Genomic DNA, 27,881 nt, shown 5'->3' with positions numbered 1-27,881 from the left:
CTACCAACCAATCAACATATTAATGAACTGCATGCCTTGTTTGAGGATATCAGAAGACAGGTCCATGATCTTACTGCTCAAAATTCAAAATTGGCAGTTGTTGAAAATTTGCAACAAATTGTAGCTAATATCAAGCAACAGCTAGGGACCATGGAATCCAATCAAGCAAATGCTCTGTCTGTTTTTGCCACCCAGCTTCAAGAGATTGTGCAACAATACAAGAGACTTGCTGTGGACATAAAAATCAAGCCAGGCCATGATGATGTTGTTAGGACCATCAATGAGCACCTTGAAACTGTAACAAGCAGATTGCTTACAGCAGAAAAAGAAATAACAGGCATAATCGAGAATCCAAAACATACAGTAATTCTTGAATTGTACAGCATCCCCAACAAAGAATATGATTCACCATTTACACCAGGAGGCAAAATATATATGCTGTCCCCTGCACAATTTTATTACCAGTTTTTTGTTGGGGGCACATTGAGACCAATCAAGATCAAATATTGGCTACAACCACAGGCACACCACTACCCCACCTTATCAATAACAAATGCTGACAACAAACCAAAAATCACAAGTGTAGAATTAGAGGATTTTACAGATCCCAATACATTGGAAACAGCCTATACTGAAGATGATGGCACTCTGGAATTTAAAATACAAATAGGGGATAAATTATATTTAGAAAATCCTGCCGTCTCAGCTGCTGAACACCCCATAGTTGCAATATTCTTGTTTACATATTATGTCTAGAGATATTATTGTTGATGAATTACACAGACAAGCCAGACATAATTTTAAGAGGCTCCCAGTAGTCACAAAGGGCATAGATGATTTATGGCAAAGCGACTTGATTGAGTTGTCAAGTGGACAGTTGAAAAACTTAGACAAAATCAACAAGGGATACAAGTATCTACTTACTGTGATAGACACATTTTCAAAATTTGCCTGGGCTCTGCCACTCAAATCCAAGACTGGAAAATGTGTTACAGAAGCCATCAGGACAATCATCAATCAGAGTGGAAGATCACCGCGCTATTTGCAAACAGATAATGGCAAAGAATTTTATAATTCTGTATTCCAACAATTTATTAAAAGCCAGGCAATAAAACATTACTCGAGTTACAGTGATCTCAAAGCCTCAATTGTAGAGAGATTCAACAGAACCTTAAAAAATCTTATGTATAAACAATTTACCCTCCAAGGTAATTATAAATGGCTTAATATTCTTCCAGAACTTCTACATAAATATAACAACTCTGTCCATTCCACAATCAACATGAAACCCTCTGAAGTAACTTCATCTGATGAGCAAAAATTGATCAGGACTGTTTATTATCCTAGATACCAGCCAACAACAAGAAAGGCCAAATACAGGGTGGGGGATCAAGTAAGAATCAGCAAATATAAGCACTTATTCAAAAGAGGCTTTACGAGAAACTGGAGCACCGAATTATTTACAGTGGTTCAAGTTAAACCTGGGACCCTTAACACATATATAATAAAAGATCACCGAGGAGAAATTCTCAAAGGCAGATTCTATGAACAAGAGCTCAGCAAAACTAAACAGCCTGACACATATCTCATAGAAAAAATAATCCGCAGAAAAGGCAACAAGTTATTTGTCAAATGGCTGGGTCATCCGGAAAACAGCTGGATCGATGCAAACAAAATAATAATATGAGCACCTGGGATGTTATAAAAAGGCTGCCAGAACCTGAACAACAGAATAAGAGAAATGGCAAATTGCTACCTGATAATATTAGGTGTCTTATTGTTGGGCCATCTGCTTGTGGTAAAACTACACTAATGGTTGATAATTTTTTATTGGCACCCAACTGGTTAGACTGGAAAAACAGGCACTTGTATATCTTCTCTAAGAGCTTGGAACAATTAAAATATCAGCAGTTGATGAAGCTATATGATGGATTGGATATAGCCACTTTTGAACCAGATGTTAAGCCACTTCATGAATGTCTCGATAATTCTGTTGTTGTGTTTGATGACATTATACTGGATAATCAAAACAAGGTTAGAAATTTCTTCACACAGGGCCGGCACAAAAACATTGATTGCTTCTACCTTGCACAGACTTTTTCTAAAATACCGAAGCAGCTGATCCGAGACAACAGCAATTTTATATGTGTGTTTCATCAGGATCATACCAACCTCAAACATATACATGATGAATATGTAGGTGGGGACTTGAGCTACAATGATTTTTCCAAGTTTTGCAGTAGGTGCTGGAACCAGGACAGTTATGGGTTTGTCACAATTGATATGACAAGAACACCCAATAGTGGCAAATACAGAAATAAAATCAACGATTTTCTAGACGTTGAGACATAAATAAATAACCATGAAACGACCAATCATTGATGATCTTAAGTTAAGAGATTATCTTGTAAAAAGATTTAAGGGATGGAAATCAGAGAACCGGGGAATTTATGAAAAACACAAACAAACAGAACAGCCTATAATTGATGCTATTAATAATTTAGGTAAAAATATCAAAACTGTTACAGAGCAAAATCAAAATTTGATCACAGAGCTTGTACCTGTAGCTGCTAGGAACATATTAGATTATCCATTCACCCCACTTTCCAGCATTCATACACCTAGTCCTGTTGCTCCTCGAAGAATTGAAGCTACTCAGGATCCTATTGAATTGGGTCTTCTTGCTCAAAAATATTTAACCACACCTAAAGACAACAAAGATGAGGTGTTTGGCTTATATGCTGACACAGAGCTTGACGGGAGCATCATTCATAGAATTGGCAATTTCAGAGTAACTTTTATGGGAGATGATCTGATTGTTTATTCAGAATCTCGTCTCGGAGAAAAAGGTGCTTTTGTTAAGTACCCCGGAACACCTGGATTGTGGGAACTGATGACTAGGAAGAGGCCTGGCAGCTATACAGATCAAGATTATGAACATTACAAAGAAATATTAATAAAATCAGATGCTCTATACCAGAACAATGATCCCACACAAAAAAGAGTCAAGTCTAGCAGTGGAGCAAAATATAACAACTTAATCAAGCCCATATGGTCACAGATCAAGACTGGCAGTGGAATCAAACAATACAACACCCTGCCTAAAGAATTTGTGTGGGTTGATGATGTCAGGAAACTTGTAGATAGGTTGCTGGTCATAGCTGGGGAGGAAAATGCAGGGAACCACAATTTTTACAATGAAAAAGTTGGAATTATGGACATGATAAGCACCAAATTGTCTAATTTTATAGTGAATGACACTAAAGGGATTGGATATCTCATAAAAATTATTAATACTCTACCACCTAAATTTTGGAATATTTCTGAGGGTCGGGGCCTTGTTAATGACATTATAAACAAGCTGCCATTTGAACTACACCTTCCAGGCTATCAGTATTGTGGTCCAGGCACAAAATTGGACCATAGATTAAACAGAGGTGATCCTGGTGTTAATCCTTTAGATGCTGCTTGTAGAGACCATGACATAGCATACAACACACATTCTGATCTTGACAAGAGACATGTTGCAGACAAGAAATTAGAAGAGGCTGCATTTGGTAGATTTGTAAGCAAAGATGCTTCTTTGAGTGAGAGAATAGCAGCATTGGGAACCACCATAGCTATGAGCACCAAACAAAAACTGGGGTGGGGGCTGTGAATATGTATATAATAAACCTAGAATGAAGGCCAAGGGTGTTATGTATCTTATACCTTATGCAGGTCTTAAATCTCTTAAAACTATTGATAGTCTTTTAACCAAAAAGCAGCGCAAGAAAAAAAATTCTTGTCTTGCAAAGGGCCATGGTATGAAATTGTTGCTTAGCACCCCCCAATTAAAAAAATTACAGCAATCAAGAAAAAAATCACATGTGGGGGGGTTCATATTTACCATCCCTGCCATCTTAGCAGCACTCGGGGCTGTTGGGAGCTTGGCTGGGGGATCAGCTGCCATAGCAAAAACAGTAATAGATGCCAAGAAAAATAGGGCAGAACTAGATGAGCAGAAGCGCCATAATCTAGCTATGGAGAAAAAAGGCAAAGGTGTTAAGAGAGCCATGAATAAGTTTAAAAAAAACAAGAGCCGCTTACAAACCAAGATATTGAAGCTTTAATCAAGCCACTGGGCATCAAACATTTTAGGGGTGTGTACATGTCTGATTCTTTACCGGAACAACCACTCAACAAAGAGTGTGGCATTGTTAATTTGGATGAGTACAAAAATCAGGGCACTCACTGGATTTGTTATCTTAAATATTTAAACAATGAGGCATTTGTGTTTGATTCATTTGGAGGTGTTCCACCTGAAAATTTAATAAAATATCTAAAATCAGCTAATCTTTATTACAATAATGCCCGTATTCAAAACTTCAAAGATGTTAATTGTGGACATTTGTGTTTATCTGTTCTCAGATATATGTCTCAAATAAATAAACCATCAATTGAAGATTTTCAAAAAGCCTTGTGGTATTTAAAACATCATGGGGGTATTCCATCTCACCAGCCAAAATTCAATATTGAAACTCAAATTGCATGATGATATAGTGTATCCCAAAACAATAGCTCTCAGAGCATTTTACGGCATGTACCTGATCCCTAATATTACGCACCACAACAACAAAATTGCAGTTGGGGATCAAAAAATTGTCATCACTCCAGGGCAGTATAATCTGTCCACTCTAAATGCTCAATTACCCAGAGGTATAGTGTTAAGTCAAAATTCTGTCACTCACAGAGTAGAAATTGTATCTGCCACGGAGACAGTGGATCTGGGTACTATAGGAGAGCTGTTAGGATTTGAGAACAACACAAAACTTGAACCAGCAATCAAACACACTGCTATGAATATACCTAAATTCTTAGCCATAGAGACTCTGAATATTCACTGTAATGTAGCCGAGGGTATGATCACCAAATCAAATGGCATAGGCACTCACAAACAAACCGGCATCATTGCAACATTCAAACCTAATTCCGAATTCATGGAGCCCATCATCTACAATCCATCCCCAACATTATATTTTCCTGTGTGCCATAACAGAATAGATTACATTGAATTGATGGTCACTAATGAAAAAGAAGAATTAGTTGATTTTGCTGGAGCCACAACAACTGCAATCATAGAGATTAATATTTAAATAAAAATACATACAATGGAAAATATTGAGAGTTATGATCTACAATCATTCCCTCCAAACAGGAGGACATTTGCAAATTTAAATCAACCCAACACAGAAATAGAGGTTGATCTTGATGTAGGGGACGGCTTTATACACCCCCACAGAGCAGATCTATACATCAAATTTGATGTTGTAAAGCTCGATGGAACAGATTATCCGGCAAATTCAAACATAAGATTGGTAGATAATTTTGTGCCGCATCTGTTCTCTGAAATTGAAGTCAGAAAGCATGGTGTTGTTATAAACAGAATAGATTATCCCGGCATTACCTCCACAGCTTTGGCCACATTAAAATTATCCAAAACAGAGGCTTCATACTACAGAATAGGCGGATTTGAGGCTGGTGAGAAAATATTATCTAAAAATCACACGGTGCTGTTTCCTATGCGCCTGTTGCCAGGATTCTTCTCGGATTACAAAGAAATTATGTGGAAGGGTGGGTTAAGAATTACATTTAGAAGAGCTGCCAATGATAATAATGCTTTGATGAGGTACAGCACATTAAACTCTACAGGAGAAGCTCTGCCTAATACCCTACCTGATGAGGGCAAGTGCATTATTCAGACTATGGAGCTAAGAATCCCGGTTGTTGAATATGAGGCCAGTTACGCTCTTAAATACAAAGCAGATATCCTAAAAAATCCACAAATTCCTCTGCAATTTTACACATATCAATCTGTACAGAAGGTTGCCACTGGCTCTTATTATGAATTTGATGCTACAAATTCATTCTGTAGTATACAATACGACATGCCTGATTTTGTAGTGGTACTGTTTCAGACTGGGAGACACAATAATCAGGAAAAAAATTCAAGTAGATTTGATAACTGCAACATCAAAAACATATATCTTAAAAATGGCAGAAATGAGGTCTTTCCTAGAGAAAATTATAATTTAGACATTTCCAAGGATGATTTTCTTAAATTATATGAGGCATTTTCGGCTTTCAAGCGTGTCACTACTGGCAGTACTGATATGTATTACACACCAGATGAATTCAAGACACGGAGACCCATGTTTGTAATTAACACTTCAAAAAGGAAACAAGTTGTGGTAAATGACAGGACAAACATTAAAATTATCTGTGAATTTCACGAGGCTTTACCCGATGACACCATTTGTAGTGTCATTCTCATAGGTGAAAAATCATATGTTTATGACGTAAGAAATGAGCGGGTCACAGAGCAGTTCTAGAGGCCCGATTCAAACACAGAGGCCCTTTGGATATAAAACAACACTTTACCGTCAGGAAATATATTACCTACCCAAATTTTATAGCACCTCTGCTCGTAGCAGATACCTACCCAAAATACAATACATTTGCCAAAAGTTGAAATACAAAAATATTGCAATGATTATTCTGTAAGTTAAAGACTTGAGCCTATATTATTGCAACAAGACCAAACCTTTGCATGACAATATCCATGAAGAAATTTCCTCAATATGATGAATGGTCCCTGAAAGGGTGCATAGTGTAGATAAGAATTTCTCTTTGAGTCCCATGACAAATGACATGTAATTTCCCTCGGAAAAGGCACAATGTAGGTAATATCAACAGATATAATCACTCAGGCATACAGAAAGAAGGCAATTACTCTTTGATGATAAATAACTCTGAAAAGACGCAGTGTAGATTATATCTGCTAGCATACAAGAAATATAATTTCCCAGGCTAGCATGATTAATTGTTGGCAGAAACATGGGACTGATCAAAAGATTGGAAAGAACATGGAATGTTTACTTGACCTCCATTCTATTGTATTGATCAGGCAGTTTTGCCCGTATTGTTGAGCTGATATTTTACCCAGATAACAAAACTCTGGTGATTCTTAATAGAGAATAATTTTGCTCTGTTGTATAACATTTTTTACCAAATTTAAGATCTGGGAGCTATCAACTAGCAGTATTTATTCTCAAAATCTCACATATGGAATGCCACATCTATCAGGACTCGAACCCAGAGCCCCTTGTTTACAAAACTACAATATTAACATTTTGCCATCAGATTTTATGAGGACTCAAACCCGAACCTTTTGATTACAAGGCAATAAAAACCATGCACCACACTCCACTCGGTCTCAGAACCCAATAGATATCAATTCAAGATTCCTGGGATTTTGACAGAAAAACATACTATAAGCTTAATTTCTGGTGTGGCCAAAAATATATCACTTTTTGACAAGTTTATGGACAAAAATCTGGCTGATGCAACTTTTGTAAGTATGCACAAATCAATCTGAAGAGCTCTTCCTTTCTGAAAAATTCCCAAGGGCATTTTTACAAAAATCTTGGATTAGGAAGAGCTCCACACTTGAGCAAAAAACTCATATGCTCATGTTAAGCAAGTTTTAAGTGTAGCAAAGCTGCTAGAGAGAAGCTCTTCCTTTCTCGCGCTGTCCGTAGTATCAAACACACTACTGACAATATTAGTTGTAAGTACATGATCGACGCTTTGGATACGATGTTCTTTTTGTAGAATGGGCGATTTTGTTCTGAGGCACTCGAGGTAATCCTCAAACTTGAGGTGCTCCCGAACCACTTGCCTGCTTACACCCTTTGCTTTTTTTGTTACTGAACCCTCAGCCCGGATCGCATAGGCTTTGGCACGAAGTCCAGCAAACTCCACAATCACATCCCCGTTTTTCTCGTCCTTGAGTTTGCCGGGTATTTTTTTGTTCCGGGGCAGAATTCCATACCGGTTTAGCTGGGGATAGCCCGATGTGTCGAAGAGCTTGACAAGAGCTGGAACTTTGGCCATATCACCATACGCATCGGCCGTGCGAACATGGTACACCAAGCTGTCTGTGTCTGTGTAGAGGAGCGAGATATTGTGGTTGTAGTGCGCACGTAGTATGCCGTAATATGTCTCGAACATGCACAACTTGCTCAGATCCAAAACTGCAGCTCCCACATAGATGGGCTTGTTGAGTAGCACCTTGCCCCGGTTCATGTGAATCAGAGACATCTGTTCGTTGTAAATTGTTCGAGACCTGAACAGCGGGCTTGCAACAAGTCGACGACACTGTGTTTTCTTCGTCACCAACCTCACATCAACGCGATTTCGCACATTCTCCATGGTCTTCCCAAATACCGCATTGTTCATTAATTTGAAAAAATCGCGATCAAGTTCCGAAGTGGCATCAGTGCGATGGTTGGTGTTCAGTTCGATGTACGACTTCAACCATGGAGACTGCCTGAACAAGAGCACGTGGTAAACTGCTTTGACCGAGACCCCTTGCTGCATTAACCACTGGAGGTTCCGGTAGTGTAGCACATAACGCTTTTTGGGCTCCAAGTCCATGACGAGCTTCGGTTGATCCGAGCCAGGTGGGCACTTCAATTCCGGAGCAGGCGAAAGGTCACAGAATGTATCCTGCAGCTTCTAGGGGAAGTCAAGGTCCACCTCGGCAAAAAACCCAAACTCGTCGCACTCTTTTTCGATGTCGAAGTTGGAGGGGTCAGCCCACTCAAACTGTCCTGTTGGGAGTGGCTGCATCATGGAGTGCCCGTAAAGATTATTCACGTCAGTGTACATGATGTAGCTTGATGGTTGGGAGGGGTCGTAACCAGTGGCCATGTGGGGATTGTTGGCATGTGCGAAGCGTTGCGACACTTGGACCATGCCGCCCCGGATAGCTCTCTCGATGAAAAGCATGATATCATTATCGGTGATAAGTGAAAGTTTAACTTTAGTCAGCAGGAGCATGGCCGACCATGCCAGTCCAGGAAGGCTGTAAAAATATACAGGGTCCAGGTTGTAAATGTTTATCGCAGTCGCCCGAAACGCCTGGAACACATCGGCAAGAAGCGTCACATCAAGCTTCAGGTATGCATCGTGGTAATCACCGAAAGTTCGGCAACCCAACTCGACCCACATAGACTGAGCATGCTTGTACTCCTCGTCGGTAATACCTGAACCTCTCAGCTGGCTGTAGAACTTATCCTGGGGAGGCAGCAACTCTTCTTCGAACTTGGAAGGGTCTGTGACGTATTCGTAGGGGTAGACCCCTTTACGTCTGATGAGTGCGACATCTAAGTTCGGGAAACTTGATGTGGTAATGGTTAGTTGGTCGTCTCTGAGCTTCCCAGCAAGAGCATCGAGGCTTGCCTGGAGGAACCTCAGAGAGTCGAGGAACCGAAGCTCGATGCTGCTGCTTGAGTTGGGGATCGGCACCCACTTGCTGATGCTAATATAACGCTCCTCGTTCTGTGCCAGGACATTGATTCTCGCATTGTCGTACCCTAGATGTGTGACCAAGTGATGGAAATCATATCCCGAGCCATTGTGAAAAAAGACCGGTATGAAGCGCGGGTCCCTGGCTCTCAAGTTACATCTGTTGCACCACGGGCCAATATAGCTTCCGGTCCCATAATGGTCATGGTGGTGGACCTTTTTGTTATCGTCAGTGAAGACCGAGTTGCAAACAGGACAATTTAGAGCCATTTCGTGCTGATGCTTGTTTTTGGGAGACAGAGGAAGCATGGGCTTGGGGGCCAACAGCACCTTCCCTATCTTGATGGCTTCCTGTTGCATTCTCTCCAGGAAGTGTTTGACCGGGTCGGGACCGCGATACACATAGGCCTCGGAGGCAATATGTTGGTCTCGCCACACCACAACATAGGAGTAACTCGAGGCCTCGTGGATTTGGAAAGGAATGGTAGAGGATGTTTCGGGGTTGGGCTCGCAGTTAGACAGAGGTTGAAGAAAGGCCTCGAAGTCTGCTACAATATAGGCAGGATGCTTCACCATAGCACTGTGCATGCGAAAGCACTCTACTGCACCAGGTTCGGGCAGGATAATTCGTGCAGGCTCGTTGGTACCACAGTAGAACATGTGGCGAGCTAGCTTCTCAGCAGCAATGTTGGGACCTCTGATGCGCCGGTAACCCTGCTGTTCTCGATTATTAAATGTAGCCAAGCACCTGCGACACACCTCGACGTGGGTTTTGCCTTTGCTCCGTTGGCTCGAAACAAGCCGAGAGAGGGAACGGATAAGGGTGTAATGGTGATGGGTCTCGTCCTTGATGAGCAGGAGGTTGATTTCTCGTACCTCGTTGTTGTTGCTCACGTTGCTCACCCGGATGGGGTGGACCTCATTTTCGTTCTCGGTGAGACCGTAAACATTGATGGCTAATTGCAGGCTCAACAAGTCACGAGCACGAACCTCAAACTTGGGAATATGCGAGACTTCTACAGGGTAGGCAATCCCGGCCATTGCATCCTCCAGTTCCGACTCATACTGCGTGTAGTGGTTAACACGGTACGAGTGGTTTTCCCTAGGTATAGGGTGCAATGCTGCCAGCACCGACCAGAGGAAGCATTTGGTGTCTTTGTTCTGAATATTGAGAACAGCTTTCCTTGCTTCAACCTCGGGTGGCAGGGCAATATAGCTAGACCCTGCCAGTGGCAGGAACTTGCTAAGTGTCAGACAAAGTTCGTGGGGGTCGCCACACAGCGAACCGCCCGAGCCTTTAGCCTGATGCTCCTCGTGCTTTGCCACAAACTCCTCGACAAACTTGTTGTAGATGCTGTCGAGGTCAGTGACATCTCCCTGATGCAGTGTTTTTGCTTTTGTGGCATGGAAGAATTTATATATTTCATCAGACGGTTTCTTATACTTGCAGCATAGCACGGCATAGAATTTAGTGGAGTATGTAGCCAATGCATCGTTGAGGATGGATATTATCTTAGCTCGCTCGCTCTCCAGAAAACTACGCACATCACAGAAGCTGTCTGATGTTATGTTAAAGTTTTCTAATAAATGCTCAAACGCAAATCGGTCTGCTTTCTTCGCCAGCTTGACGCGTTTGGCAGGTGGCGATGCATCGAGGGAGGTTACTTCTACCTTTCGCTTGGAAGGTTGCGGTAGAGATGTTCCAGTGCTCTTGCAAGTAACCTGGTGTCGCTTGAAGTAGTCAATAGAAAAATTTTTTCCACACTTAGAGCACAGTTTGGTTGCACATATTCGCTTTCCCGGCACACAAGTACGACAGTGTCTTTGAAAATTTTTACTTGACACAGCAATTTGGCACGTAGGGCAATTTTTTTCAGAACGCATAATGCAGAGATTTTTTGGTGGTATGTTATTTAATACCTAATGCTGTGCAATGCAAAATATAATTGTTTATTTTTTTTTTAACTATTTTCTATGACCTTACTTGGTTTTTTTTTTTCGCCAAATTATATGCTTCTAGTCTCCTATACAATACAATATACGTACAATATTGTCAACAGTATTATATTTCAGCAGGTCGCTTGTCACCTAAACACTACAGCTCACAGGTCGGTAAAATCTGACATGAAAGCAGATAATACGCTTATGCCTTATTTATATATAATTTTCACGGGGCGTTCAATATTGTCAACAGTATTATATTTGAGTAGGTCGCTTGTCACCTAAACACTACAGCTCACAGGTCGGTAAAATCTGACATGAAAGCAGATAATACGCTTATGCCTTATTTATATATAATTTTCACGGGGCGTACAATATTGTCAACAGTATTATATTTCAGCAGGTCGCTTGTCACCTAAACACTACAGCTCACAGGTTGGGAAAATCTGACATGAAAGCAGATAATACGCTTATGCCTTATTTATATATAATTTTCACGGGGCGTACAATATTGTCAACAGTATTATATTTCAGCAGGTCGCTTGTCACCTAAACACTACAGCTCACAGGTCGGGAAAATCTGACATGAAAGCAGATAATACGCTTATGCCTTATTTATATATAATTTTCACGGGGCGTACAATATTGTCAACAGTATTATATTTCAGCAGGTCGCTTGTCACCTAAACACTACAGCTCACAGGTCGGGAAAATCTGACATGAAAGCAGATAATACGCTTATGCCTTATTTATATATAATTTTCACGGGGCGTTCAATATTGTCAACAGTATTATATTTGAGTAGGTCGCTTGTCACCTAAACACTACAGCTCACAGGTCGGTAAAATCTGACATGAAAGCAGATAATACGCTTATGCCTTATTTATATATAATTTTCACGGGGCGTACAATATTGTCAACAGTATTATATTTGAGTAGGTCGCTTGTCACCTAAACACTACAGCTCACAGGTCGGTAAAATCTGACATGAAAGCAGATAATACGCTTATGCCTTATTTATATATAATTTTCACGGGGCGTACAATATTGTCAACAGTATTATATTTGAGTAGGTCGCTTGTCACCTAAACACTACAGCTCACAGGTCGGTAAAATCTGACATGAAAGCAGATAATACGCTTATGCCTTATTTATATATAATTTTCACGGGGCGTACAATATTGTCAACAGTATTATATTTGAGTAGGTCGCTTGTCACCTAAACACTACAGCTCACAGGTCGGTAAAATCTGACATGAAAGCAGATAATACGCTTATGCCTTATTTATATATAATTTTCACGGGGCGTTCAATATTGTCAACAGTATTATATTTGAGTAGGTCGCTTGTCACCTAAACACTACAGCTCACAGGTCGGTAAAATCTGACATGAAAGCAGATAATACGCTTATGCCTTATTTATATATAATTTTCACGGGGCGTACAATATTGTCAACAGTATTATATTTCAGCAGGTCGCTTGTCACCTAAACACTACAGCTCACAGGTCGGGAAAATCTGACATGAAAGCAGATAATACGCTTATGCCTTATTTATATATAATTTTCACGGGGCGTACAATATTGTCAACAGTATTATATTTCAGCAGGTCGCTTGTCACCTAAACACTACAGCTCACAGGTTGGGAAAATCTGACATGAAAGCAGATAATACGCTTATGCCTTATTTATATATAATTTTCACGGGGCGTACAATATTGTCAACAGTATTATATTTCAGCAGGTCGCTTGTCACCTAAACACTACAGCTCACAGGTCGGGAAAATCTGACATGAAAGCAGATAATACGCTTATGCCTTATTTATATATAATTTTCACGGGGCGTACAATATTGTCAACAGTATTATATTTCAGCAGGTCGCTTGTCACCTAAACACTACAGCTCACAGGTCGGGAAAATCTGACATGAAAGCAGATAATACGCTTATGCCTTATTTATATATAATTTTCACGGGGCGTTCAATATTGTCAACAGTATTATATTTGAGTAGGTCGCTTGTCACCTAAACACTACAGCTCACAGGTCGGTAAAATCTGACATGAAAGCAGATAATACGCTTATGCCTTATTTATATATAATTTTCACGGGGCGTACAATATTGTCAACAGTATTATATTTCAGCAGGTCGCTTGTCACCTAAACACTACAGCTCACAGGTCGGGAAAATCTGACATGAAAGCAGATAATACGCTTATGCCTTATTTATATATAATTTTCACGGGGCGTACAATATTGTCAACAGTATTATATTTGAGTAGGTCGCTTGTCACCTAAACACTACAGCTCACAGGTCGGTAAAATCTGACATGAAAGCAGATAATACGCTTATGCCTTATTTATATATAATTTTCACGGGGCGTACAATATTGTCAACAGTATTATATTTGAGTAGGTCGCTTGTCACCTAAACACTACAGCTCACAGGTCGGTAAAATCTGACATGAAAGCAGATAATACGCTTATGCCTTATTTATATATAATTTTCACGGGGCGTACAATATTGTCAACATTATTATATTTGAGTAGGTCGCTTGTCACCTAAACACTACAGCTCACAGGTCGGTAAAATCTGACATGAAAGCAGATAATACGCTTATGCCTTATTTATATATAATTTTCACGGGGCGTACAATATTGTCAACAGTATTATATTTGAGTAGGTCGCTTGTCACCTAAACACTACAGCTCACAGGTCGGTAAAATCTGACATGAAAGCAGATAATACGCTTATGCCTTATTTATATATAATTTTCACGGGGTGTACAATATTGTCAACAGTATTATATTTGAGTAGGTCGCTTGTCACCTAAACACTACAGCTCACAGGTCGGGAAAATCTGACATGAAAGCAGATAATACGCTTATGCCTTATTTATATATAATTTTCACGGGGCGTACAATATTGTTAAGAGCGTTAGTTTTTGTAGAGCTCTCTTTTTCCATCTTTCCTCTATACAGTGAAGCTGTAGAAGACACAATTAGCTAACCTAGCATACAACATACCTTCCTAATTAATATGGATATTGTCACACATTCCTCTTATTTTATACTGTTGTAAATAGAAAAGATTATGTACGGTAAATGTTTTGTACATTATAGGAAAAAAATGCAAAATATCCCCCAATTTTAATTCGAATTTTATCGAATTTTTACATATTTCCACGCCACCACATATTGTCCTATTTGCTTCTTTTACTTGCCTTGCTTAATTAACTCTCGCTAATTAGCATTTTTTTGGAAGAAGTCAACTAGAACAACATATGGCGGTATGAGAAATATGCAAATCAAAGAACATTTTAGCAATATAGGGGCCCTAGCAATTAGCTTTCTCGACAAAGAGTACTCTTTTAAACGTCTTCTGCTGATCGTATTACTAAACGAGGACGTTTAAAATGTTTGGGTGTTGAAAAAGTTTGACCCTACTTTTTTATTTCTATTGTTTGCTAATAGATGGCGCTAATAGTACCCCCTCCCCTCCCCTCTCCCCTCTTCTCCTCTGCTGTATGACAAATAGCACAAACATAAAATCAAGATTTTGGAGAGCAAAACATAAAATTTGCATGCATCTGATGTCGAACCAGGAACTTTTATCTTTCGGGGAGTCAACATTATTTTTTTACTCAGTCGTCATATAACATGAACACACGCAAAGATTCACATGTGCTTTTTATTATTTTGTGTTCGGTAAGTACAAGTATATTCTTACATAAATTATTGTTTAATTTAATAAATTGTAAACTCGGAGCCTGCTATACTAACACTCCTTCTGTCTATTGAAAGCGAATGTTGCGTGCATGCGGAAATAACACAGAAAAAAATTGCGGATGGAAGCAATTTAAAATCAGTGGGGCAAGGTCAGTATTACGAGAGCGTAAAAACACGTGCTTTCATTCAACTTCGAAAAATAAGAATAAATGTGTGCATACAGAACACATATGCTTTCTTTTCACAGTTGTAAAATCATATAAATTGTACATGAGGTAAGTTACGGGAAGGCTCTCTCTTTTATGTCTGTGTATATGTTGTACAATTAGGTACAAGTATTGTACAATTAGGTACAAATTGTTGTACAATTATTTTCCCCAGTTGTCCAGTTGGAGTTGGGGGCATAACACTGGTACTATTTGTAATCACAGTGCTTACTCATGTATTTTGTTTAATATTTTATTTCAAATTCACTGTCAGAAACTAGTGTTGCCAGTTCCTGGATGTAGGTTTACCTACTCTGTTGGTTGTCACTGTCAAGCTTCCAGTATTCGTACAGCATAAAAAGCTATAACCCCCCTCTCAAAATATATACATTGTATACGCCAAGATGCTCAATAGCCTGGCAACACATCATGAAAAAACATGCCAAGAAGACCCAATAGGTTTATAAGTCAGTGCTGCCAACTCCTATTTGTAGGTTAGCTTAGCCAGTGAAAGATCATATAGTGGAATTTTTGTAGAGTGGGTACGCAACACCGACGAGCCTCAAATGATGATTTCAAGCCTCAAATAATAATTTCGAGCCTCAAAAAAAGAACATCCAATAAAATTGCCAGATGTAAACAGAGGGCAATAGACCCCCCTCATAAAAAGCTACAGTAAACCCACAGTGTCGCCAACACTAGGCCCCCCCCCAACAGTATTGCCAGACATAAAAAATACATGGACCCCCTCAGGCCCTTTGATGAAAATTTACAGTGAAAAAAACCCAGTAGGTTAACAACACTGTCAAAAAATCTACGGTAGTGTTGCCAGATGTAAACAGAGGACAATAAACCCCCCCCTCATAAAAAACTACAGTGCCCCCACAGTCTTGCCAACTCTGCCCCTCAAAATATACATCATAAAAAACTACGACGAGCGCCACAACCTTGGTGATTTTTTCGGGTAAGAGTTGGCAACACTGCGCCTTACGAGAGAAATCCATTAAGGCGATCGAGCCTCACCGAGCCTCACCGAGCCTCAAATGTTGGCCCAGTACCCGGCCACTAGGTCTACTAAAATAACATGGATTTCACAGGTGTAAGGGTAATGTCTTACAGAAAAAGCGACAATCATTGCATGGCTGTTGGTTGCAACATGAGGTTGGGAACGAATAATTTTTCTCTAATATCTATGCATCGTTTCCCGACAGACTCGATTCAGTGGATTCAGGCAATAAAGCAAAAAGACTAAACCAAGACGAGAGAGTAGGCTCTAGGCGTTTTAAAATTATAATTGTCTAACGCACATGTTGATGTTGGCATAACAAATTTAAAAGATGTGACTGTTTACAACCAAGCCATACATGTTATTAACCATGGTAGAAAGATCAATTAAAAGGGCTGTGTTCGAGTAGCTACAAAATATCAAAATATTATTTATTCTATTGTAGTCGGAGTATTTGAGTTCTTTTTTAAAAGTTTCTGTTTTAAGTACGCTTTTTTCACAGTAAAGCTAATCGGGACTGGACCTACAGTTTAAAGTGGGATCCGGACCACTTTGTGCCTCCATCGGGTATCGAACCCGGGAGCCCTTCATTACAAAGATACAATTTTATAGCTACGCCATCGGGTAGACCTCGAAGTATTTGAATGTTTATTATTAATGTAAGCTTGATTTCAACCTGTAGAATCCTCAAACTCAAACTACCGACATGTGTGGAAACGTCTCTTCGTTTATTACGTTTTCGTGACTTACAAATCAACAGGTGTACATATGTTTATGATTATCTGGACTTCGTAATTATAAAGAATGATGAAAGGTCAAACATGGGAGGCAAGACAGTAAATGGTCGAAAATGAGTTAACAACAGATTCATGTAGCGTGAATGATGTAGTTGATGTGGACGCAATGTCAGAGCAACAGGGAGGTTAGTCACTGAGAAATTAAATCTTGAAGATTTCGCCTACAGGGAAAGAAGAAGGTAAGTCAGTTGAATACAGAGGAAAAGGGAGGCAAGTCATTTTACGAAAGTAACTTCACCACTGTTGTAATCTCGCTGCATGTGGCAACTCTGTCGGATTGAAATTTTGCATGCTGTGTTTTGTTTTGTGAGGGACATTGTTTTGTGTACGTTGCGTTCCATTGTTAAATTGTGCTTTATTCCGACACCCGGCAAACATTAAACGTGCACGTGACCGTCAATTGCATTCGCCATTTCAGAACTGAGGAGGCGGTGAAGCATTATAAACTTTGTTCTTCAATGGATTGTCCCATCGTAAGTGTTTAAACGGGAATTTCTTGTTTCTTTAGACTGTTGCTTTGTGAGTAATATTCTGTGCAGAATCTGATTCATAGCATAATGAGTGAATGTGACGAAGGACCATGTATATCTACACAACGTAGTAAAAAGAGAAATAATTTTGGAAGGATAAAGGACGCTAACAAGAAACCTAGGGCCCAGACGCACGAGATCGGAGATTCCTGTAATTGTAAACTGCAGTGTTTCAACATATAAATAAACTTATCAGTGACTTTAATAATTTTCAGTGTTTGGAGAAACAAAGTTTGCATTTGAGTGGTTTAAGTACATCACGTGATATCAAACAAAGGAGACAAAGAAAAGATGAAGAAGATGCAAAACTACGAGATAAAAGTTTTATGTACAAGGTAAGATTTCCAGGCGAGACTAATGCAAGTGTAAAAGAAATACAAGTCAAAAAGCTTTCCGTTCACTCCACGGCATTTCTAGAAAAAAGACTTGAAAATATCCAAAGAGCCATAAAATGTAATAAAGATATAGGTAACGACATGCGAGGCAAGCATAGTAATAGGCACAATAAATTGTCCTCAGAAACTGAAAAGCTTGTTATGGATCACATATCATCATTTAAAGGCCGTGAAAGCCATTACAGTAGAAAGAGAACAGAGAAGATATATTTACCAGAAGAGCTAAACATTTCTAAAATGTTTAATATGTACGCAGAAAAGAATCCTCACAACATGCTGTCATATGAAACATACCGTACCATCTTTAATACCAAGTTTAACATTGCCTTTAGTTACCCAAGAAGCGAACCATGTAGTACCTGTGATGAATTTTCTGCACATAAGGAATCACTCACGGCCCAATTAGTTTCTGCAGACGAAGGGTTGAAGCATGACTTAGAGAAGAGAATCAAAGATATGGAAACTCAGCTAACAGGTTCATATTAGGAACGCAGAAACTTTCTATGAGCGCAAAAGACAGGCAAGAATAAGAAGTAGGAATCAATTTCCATGGATTTTCAAAAAAATCTCTCTTGTCCAAACATTACTACAAACATGGTTTACTACAAACGACAATTAAGTGTTTTTTCTTTCAACATTCACCAATTGTCTGACAACAAGGCAATTTTCTACGTTTATCCTGAAACTATTGGCAGAAAAGGGCCAAATGAGGTAACATCGTTTTTGAATGAGTACATTACTAACATTCTTAGCTCAGACGTTCATCATTTACATACTTTCTGTGACTCTGCAGGAGGCCAAAATAAAATTTACACTGTTCTTCGATATTTACACTATGTTGTTCATGAGAAGAAACGTCTGCAGTCAGTTATTGTCCCATTTCCAATACGAGGACATTCATACATGGAATGCGACAAGGATATGAGATTACTAAAAACAAAAACTGTAACTGAAGTTCCTAAGGACTGGGTTGCAGTGTTCCAAAGTGCACGAGTTAAACCAGAACCCTTCACAGTTGTAGAATTGGATGATGGGATGATCAGAGACTGGAGTGGATTCCTTGAAAACTGTTACATCAAGAAATGCCCCATTTCAACGAGACCAATCAAGGAGCTGAAAGTTGAAGGACACCATCCCCGTCTGATCATGCATCGGGAACACTACAATGCAGCATGGATTTCCACAATCGTGCGCGGGAAGAAAAAAGACAGAAGCCTTGCACCTCATCTGGAATCTAACGAATTTCTACATCCTGCCAGAGCTTATGAGGGACTTCTACATATATCAGACGAAAAGTTCAAAGATCTTCAGGAATTGAAAGTATTCTTCACAAGAGAGGCTCAGTTTTTCTACACAAACCTGCCACATGGACCTAAGGGGCAGAAACAATAAGGACAGCACTGCCTAAACCTGAACAAGTGAATTTGTGCACCACTTCATAATGCTGTAAACTGTTACATTGAGAAAGTTTTTGTCATAACTTGTGTACTCTTCTTGAATCAATTTCTTTCATACTTCATTTTCATACTAAGAAATATACGCTTTTTTCATAATACAATAACACAACAAGAATAAATATTATTTGGTATCAAACTTTCAATTTGCTATTCTGTAAAATTATGAAAAACTGACTTGCCTCACTTTTCCCCTGTAGTCTTCATTAATTAGAACCTACTTATTATGTAAAAAATAATTTGTGGTTTTATTAATGACTAATAAAATGTGCATTTTATAACTACAGTAAAACCCCGTTAATCCGGACTAATGGAGGGATATGTTGACCTGTTTAACGAAAGTCCGGATTAACTGAAATAACCTAAACGAACAGTAGAAAGTGCATTAAAATCCAGTTTATAGCAACAAAACACGTTTATTATGGTGTATTTAAAGGGCATAGGTCTAAATACAGTATACAGTACAGTACAAAGTCTGCGGGAAACAGAATTTCATCAGTGGTTGACTGCCTTTTCTTTGGGAAGTTCTCTTGTTGACTTTTAGCCACATTTAAAACCTTACATTCTGCTTTTTTTTTTTTTGCCTTTGGCCTGTCCGGATTAAGCGAAGTCCGGCTTATCGGTGCCCGGATTAACGAGCTTTTACTGTATAATATAGAATATCTTTGTTTTACGTTGGTGCATTTGATCTTCGTTTTACCTTTATTATGAATTTAATATGAAGATTCTTTTCTAATAAAAATAATAAACTCATATGTTTATTTATTAGCAAATGAACTTTCTTGTTTAAAAAGAGAAAGGTTTTATCGTATATACGTATAGAGAGACAGTGTATAGAGGATCAACATTGTCTTGGACAGGTTTACGTATTGTTCATTAAATCTTTAGCGAAAGGACCTTTTCCAGATATACCTTTGTTTTAAATATTTCTTAAAAATTCCAAATTAGACATTCTGTATGCAATCTTTTATAACAAAAATAAGTTCCAAGATAATATTGGTCCCACTTGTTTACATTGGGAATTTGGTCAAACCGGAAGTTCTCTTTTCGCCTTCGATGATCGAATTGTCTGATCGATTATATTTTTTGTTTACCCAGGAACATCCCCCATACTTTCCTTAACGTCATATGTTAAATAATTACTTTATTAATTTCTTTTGAACAGGATCTTCTGGACGATAGCTGTAATAGCGAGTCTGTCAATAGCCATGAGTATAATATATGATCTCTTCGTCAAGATGGATGACTCTCCTGTACTAGTGTCCCTGGGACAGAGCTTTACTCCTATCTGGGACATTCCGTTTCCTGCAGTCACTATTTGTTCGGAAAACAAGATACTGAGACAATTCACAGAGAATCAAACAGAGTAAGTATTTTTTTTAAATGAGATGTACGGGGGAAGTCAGTAAATTGGTCACAAACTGATGAGGGATAGCTGAAAACAGTAGTGAGTAGTCTGTAGAGGTGTAATTAGGTGGCAGCACAATCCAGCTTGATATTCAGTTACCAATAGATATAGAAAAGACGCAAGCATGGTCAGCTCAGTTTAAAAATGACAACCGTGTTCGAGGAGTGCACTTTAGAAGATAACAGTGCTGTTGTGTGTCTTTTGTGGGCAAAAAGACATCCTGCAAAGGATATTCATAAGGAATAATTTCCTGGTTACGGTGAGAAGAGTTTGTCGCGTAACGCAGTGCACGACTGGGTAGATAAGTTCACTCAAACTGTCAAACGCATAGGCGTAGTTTTGCCCGTCCGCTTGAGGGGGGGGGGGGCTAGGTGGGGATAACTTTATTCATGCTTTTATCCTTTACAAAAATTATCATGGACATTCTCCTTGGGAGACAGGTGATCCCCACCCCACATTACCTTATTCAAAAGAAATGGGAATTCTTAAAAGAAATAAATACGTTATTATAGATGGTTGCAAATTTATTAAAGAACACATTTCTTCTTCAGAATAAAGAAGGGTATATTTTAATTTGTGATAAGGTTAATGAATAATCATGTGTACATGGTACTGAGCAAATTATAGTGCTTCAAGGCATCTAAAAGCACAATCTACATAGATAAGGGAAAAGTAAACATTTAAATTTCCCTAATTTCTATACAACGAAACTTCGCATTTTCCTAATTTTACTACAACTGAGAACTACTTGCGACTAGATTTGAGAAGAAAACTTTAAGATGACCTTAGATAGGAGAGAGAAGATGAACTTAGTTGGTTTGCTATCTAAATAATTTTATAAATGTTTGCAAAGAGCTCCCCAGAATACTATTTAGTAGGCTGTAATTAGTTTCCATTTATTTAAACCTCACATGCAGATCATCTTTTTTACAATATACTATGCATGCTTATAATTGGACGTTATTTGCTTAATCAAGGTCGCTCGCAAGATTTTTTTCTCAGGGGTGAGGTACTGTATCAGTACTTAAAGTGGAGGAAAGGTGGGGTGATGCTTTCCCCCAGTTAAGAGAATTCTCATAAAGCATCCCCAGTACTAGGATAATTCACATAGGCACTTAATCTGCTGTCTTTCACGACACCCTTCGTCCATGTTTTCACGCTACAATTTCAATATTTGAATTGAATTGTATAAAGTCTTCCAGATATCTCCACCCTCTCTGTAGACGCCCTTGTTCGTAATATCTAGAGCCTGGAAGTTTGGCAAAATGCCTCTTTTTATTTACTGCATATATTGATAAATTTTTTCCGGATATACGTTTTTTATGTTGTTTTAGAAGCCTTTTCATTTTGCCTATTTTGCCTATTTGGGACCCCACTGCCAATTTTTAATTATAATGCCTTTTTCTGCCTTTTTCAATGAAATTTGACCAATTTTTTTTTAAAAAAATGTTGGCATTTATTTTTCTTCCGTTTATTACTTGAATAATTTTCGCCTTATTTAAGTAATATTGAACTCACGCATGTTTCAACATTGCTGAAGGAGAAAAGTGTGAGAAAAAAGTATTTCATGCTCAGTTAGGATATTGCCTTTCGGTTAACATTTCCTTGTGCATGATTGACTGCTGAAGTGGAGAGGTTGATTTCGAACACAAAGAAGATATTTCTGAAATATCCCTCTCGAACCCGAAAATTTCAGGAAGTTACGCCTGAGCTTAGTTTTCCTCCGCAACCAGTCTTGACAAGATGGGGAACCTGGATATCATCAGCTATATATTATGCTAACAACCTTGAAAAAATCAGTGAGGTGATCGATGCTCATCCAGAAAATGAAGCGGCTTCAATTCGTGAAGTGAAAAACTCCTGTGCTATTCAGAACTGAAGAATGAACTGTCGTTTATTTTTGCACATTATGGTGCATTGCCAGAGACAATTACAAAGCTAGAAAAAAGAGGTGAGACTCTTGTAGCATCCATGAAAATCTTCGAGGAATCTATGCAGCAGATGATGGAAGTGCCTGGAGAAAAGGGGTCAGCTGTTGCGGAAAAGTGCAAACGTGTAGTGAGTGCAAATAAGGACTTGAAACAATTGAAAACAATTTGTGATATTCTAAAAGATGAAAATGCTGTTACCAAAATGAGTCCAGCTACATTAGCTTGTTCTATGTATGCTCCAATAACTTCTGTCGAAGTAGAAAGATCATTTTATATTATGAAAAACATTCTCTCTGACAGACGACTATCAATGAATGTTGAGAACTTAAAAAAAAACACCTTGTAGTTATGTGCAATCAAGACGGAGAAAATTGAAATGCTCTTCCCAATGTAGATTTTAACATGTTGCCAGAAATTATATATAAAAGTAAGCGACTTCCAAATGTGCCATTTTTTCGGTTTATTTTGCCTTTTTTTTCATTTTTAGTGCCTATTTTCCACATTATAAATGCCTTTTTGCCTGCCTATTTTAACGAAAATAAATGCCTGAACTTCCGGGCTCTAGTAATATCTAATCGAACAGAAACAAATGCCATTCTAAGTTTCATTGATTCAGATTATAGTCCAGTACCGCCTATTGTCAAATCAGAAACCAAATAAGAATGAACAGCAACGTGTAAGTTTTGCCAACATGAGCAGCGACGTATATAAAAAAAGATGCTTAACGAAATAATGTATAGTTTTACATATGGGACTCTGAAATTAAGTGCACTAAACTGGAACACTATAAGTTTAATGACGCTTTCGAATCTTAAGAAAATGTATATTGAAAAAGTGAATTGAGGAAACGAAGAATTATGGATGAAACGAAATATAAAAAAAGAAGATACACTAATAAACGTTGTTACGGATATGAAAGATGTAGAAAGTTGCTATATATATGCGAAATATTATTTAATTATCCTGAAAACTAGGCTTCAAAAGACATGACATTCGAAGCAGGTTTTATCACTTTGCCTATGCATGCATTCTTTAAATTTCTTTCTGAAATTCAATAGTCTAAGCTTGTTTGCTCGACGCCTGACTTTTACTATTAATAAACTCTGAATTAAAGGATTGATCATTCTGTCATTTGTGCTTTAAATTCACAAACAGTAAGAGTACAACATCAAATAATGTTTTTCCGATAATTTCCAATCTCCAAAAGATGATTAAGATTTCTTGCTATTATACAACCATCATGAGAACGCAGCCTTCCACGATAATCTTCCTGTGGGTTAGTTGAAACAACAAATAAGCTTCTTCTTACCTCCAGAAGAATGAATCTGTCCCGAGACACCAAGAGTTACCTGAGATTCCTAGAGGAGCATCCCTAGAAGTGATTCCCAAGATTCGCCCGTCACCAGGAGAGTTGAACACAACTTTCAACTGCACGGCCTTCGTGCAATGAAAAATCCAACCCAGCACATCTGCATACATATTGGTGACGCATCGCATCGCACACAAAAGACTTGGAAAAAGAGTGATTTCGCCAATGAACTGTAGTGATCATCATTTAATAAAACAATTACGCACGATTACAGGATCACAACACATTAACACGACATTTAGACGTACATCTTTAAATATCCTCCTCGCAGAAACTAAATTCAATTTGAACTGACTCTTCTTTCCTATCGAAATTGCTATTCTATTTAAGTCTTTACAATGATGGCCTCTCTTTTTCATGTTCGAAAAAACACAATTGAAGGAACTCATTGTTGAAAGCAGAGAGAAGGAGAAATGGATAAGGAACTGTCGGTTCCTTTGATGTTCGTGTCCCTCGCGCGGCGGGCAACGTGATTGGTGGCTGGGTTTTGCGCAAGAGCGCGCGTAGCAGAAACCGGTTGCGCCGTATCTTCGGCAAGGAGGCTGTTGAAAGTTACTCCGGTAAAAGCATTGTTTGAAGCTACACAATGAAAACATATAAGTTTCTTACGCTTCCATATAAAGAATCTGTAACTTTGTAACAATGTTATTTCAGTATTTATAGACCTCATATTTGACAACCAAGATAGAGCTATTTTATAAACTTTTTATTTACGTGAAAATTTGAAAATTTCTTATGATTTTTTTCCAATGATAAATTTGTGGCAATAATCGCTTGTCAGTACTAATTAAAGTTATTATTAGAGGCGCATATATTTGGTAAATAAAAAAGCAACATTTCGGTACAAGCCAATTTCGGGTTCAAAAGCGGTAAGTAAAATAAAATTTCGCTGCTATAGTGGTGAAAAGCGGAATATAAATGACATTTTGGTTTTAAAAATGTGAATATAATCCTAAATTTGATTAAAAAATGCACCTATTACACATAATAAACATATCCCTTCTAATAGTACATTTGTCGTTACCAGAATATTAAGTTTATTCCTGTATAAAGGGGTCAATTTTTGCTTCTCAAATATTTACAGCAGAATCAATCAATTTTCCGTGAATTGCATAACTCACAGGATAATTCCGACTTCAGAAAGTGTCGTGTCGGTAAATAAACTCTAAATTTCGTGTTTAAGAGTCTATTTCGCATTTTGCAGCTCATTTCGCATTATTTCATGACAAAACAGGGTAGGGAAAGGCACCTCACATCATTAAGAAACATAAAAATTAACATCACAATGTGTTATTTCACATTTCGTCATTTCGTCAAAATCGAAATATACATGCCTCTAGTTATTGTACATTATTATTTTTGGTCAGCCGCGGTGGTCTAGTCGTAAGGCGTCTGACTGCCACGCGCGGGTGACCTGTGTTCCATTCCCGGGCTGGATGATCCAAGGTCGGAATTTTTCCGGCCTTGTCTCCGCACACAGCGGCTCTTGGGCTCACCCAGCCTCAAATCAATGGGTACCTGGCCGTTAAAGGCTACCGGAGCGTGGTTCTGATTACATTACCTACAAAATGGTCGAGGTCGAAAATATGTGGGCCAGCCCCACGTCCCCATACTAAATTAAATTTGTAAGGCAAAAATTATAAAGAATAATCAAGAATTGCCTACCAGAAAACGAAATACGCATATATAAAGTCTTTGTACATAAGTGCAATCATGTACAGTCACGGACACTTCTACGTTGTAGCGATTCCATTGAAAGCAAATGAGGCCATTACATCCCAGAAGTGTCCGTGACTGTACTACCACACACGTAGAAATTATATGTGACATAGGAGATATCATTTATAATTTAAAACAATGAAGAGACAGATAAAAAATATTGTATGAAATTCGAAACTTGTTCCTGTATGAGTTTGTCTTCGTTCAGTGACCTATAAAAGAGACAGTCCTATGATTCCAAGACGACTGTCGATATTCGGGGTCAGTTTCCCCCAAAACTAATTCCATCTTGAATTTTCCTTTTCGTCAGGCTATTTTTAGATTTTGTTAGTCCTACTTCTTACTTCAAAGTTTGAACCCCTCTTGCCTGTTTCCCTTGTAATGTATTTCCGTCTAAGGTTAACGTGCAATGCCCCCTGACTCCACTGTGGTTGCGCCACTGCATTCAATCATACTTTGCAATAAGCTGTATATTTCAGTCCGCCAAATGTTTTTTTCTTATTATTATTTTTATTTCACTAAATGATCATTTGTAGGAAATGCGTAGGACTGCATTTGCAATGCAATTGCATTCGAAAATATTACTCATTATCATGGCCACGATATTTGCGCACATTTTGAAACGCGTATCAATCAATTTATTAGAAGGAAAAGGTCAAAAAATTCTGTAAATCACAACGCAAAGTATTACGCGTATGATCTAACATTGCGGCGAAGTGGAAGGTCCTTGCTAGGAAGATGGCGGCCGCTGCGGATCTAGGGTTGCCAGGCATTCCTCTTTTATCTTTAACTTCGCTGCTTCTAATTGAAGTAATATCCAACATTAAACCACATTGTTTGTGAACTTAATAGTTAGTTTACACATTTAAACTGAAACCCTCTTTGTTGTACCTCCCGTGAAGCATTGTTGAAACAACACTGGGATCTATTTTCATGGTTTTCTTCCGACCGCGGAAAACATATGAGCCAGACGCAGGGGCAACCATGCCAGCGTAAGCTCCGCCTGCCTGGAGACAGAAATTCTCCCCGCCAAGCTATCCGTATGCTCCGTGGTTGAAAGGCTACATTTATGTAAACACTGAATGCAACGCCGCTATTGTTTCAATGTAACAATGTTTACCTAGCGCTCCAAGGTGAAAGATCAAAAGAAATAACGGTGATATATTTTCTTTGAAATCTTGTTCGGAACATATGATTCACGCACTTCAACTTTCGTTGTATTCTACATCAGGACATAATGTGACTGCCACACCACAAGAATAACACATGGAAGTCTCATGAGAATTATCTAATTTCTGTGCAGTTTCTCTTTCCTTAATTATTTTATGTATTTGTCACATGCATTTGGGGTGGGGAGCTAATGGCTAGTTCTGGGGGGCTTAGCCCCCCCTAGCCCCTAACTAACTACGCCTATGGTCAAACGTTTCGCGGATGAAGATGTTGAACGTGATGTGCGACTGTGCCTGGGACAGCAGCCAAATAACTTTTTTTTTTTTTTTTTTTTTTTTTGCGGCAGGTTTTGGAGGGCTGATAAAGGGATGGGATAAGTGTATTAATGTTGGTGGAGATTATCTTGAAAAATAAAACCGATTTTCAAGTCAGTATCTCAGTATCTTTTTTTTTAAATAAACGTTTCTGACCTACTTACTGACTTACTCTCGTTCTTCAGAATTTAAATGTAAGGTAGTTTCTACATAGTCAGCTCTATGTGTGTGCTTGAAGTGGAGGCGTATAATACTGCGAGGACAATATCCATTTCGATCTGCAGCCGAGAGATCGGGAGAAGCGTGGCGGGCGGCACTGACGGAGATGCCGACATTTGCGGCCTGAAATGCCCGCTTATTTTTATGGACATGTGCAGACATTTATATAAATATTGCAAAACGAGCACTAACCTGTGTTATAAGAGTATGGTTTTAATTTTAGTAGCTTAGTGACTGTATGTGCCGATGATTTTGACACGCCCACCTCTTGTGAAACACGGCGTAGAGGTTTGTTTGGAGAACGTTCTAACGCTGCACCAATATCATCGAGTTTTGCTTCGGTTA

The 27,881-nt window shown here is 38.7% G+C and overlaps 1 protein-coding gene across 1 annotated transcript in view; it reads left to right on the top strand.

The window, feature by feature from the left end:
• Positions 1-27,881, top strand: part of LOC145998362 (pickpocket protein 28-like) — a 138,786-nt gene that overhangs the window by 39,773 nt on the left and 71,132 nt on the right. Inside the window, exon 2 of the mRNA XM_083134771.1 lies at positions 20,572-20,772. Coding sequence (XP_082990897.1) covers positions 20,572-20,772 — 201 coding nt within the window. The remainder of the gene's footprint in view (positions 1-20,571; positions 20,773-27,881) is intronic.

The sequence above is a fragment of the Lepisma saccharinum genome, chromosome 14 (genome assembly GCF_977018435.1).
Source record: "Lepisma saccharinum chromosome 14, izLepSacc3.1, whole genome shotgun sequence".
NCBI lineage: Eukaryota > Metazoa > Arthropoda > Insecta > Zygentoma > Lepismatidae > Lepisma > Lepisma saccharinum.
This window is presented reverse-complemented; position numbering and strand designations above follow the sequence as displayed.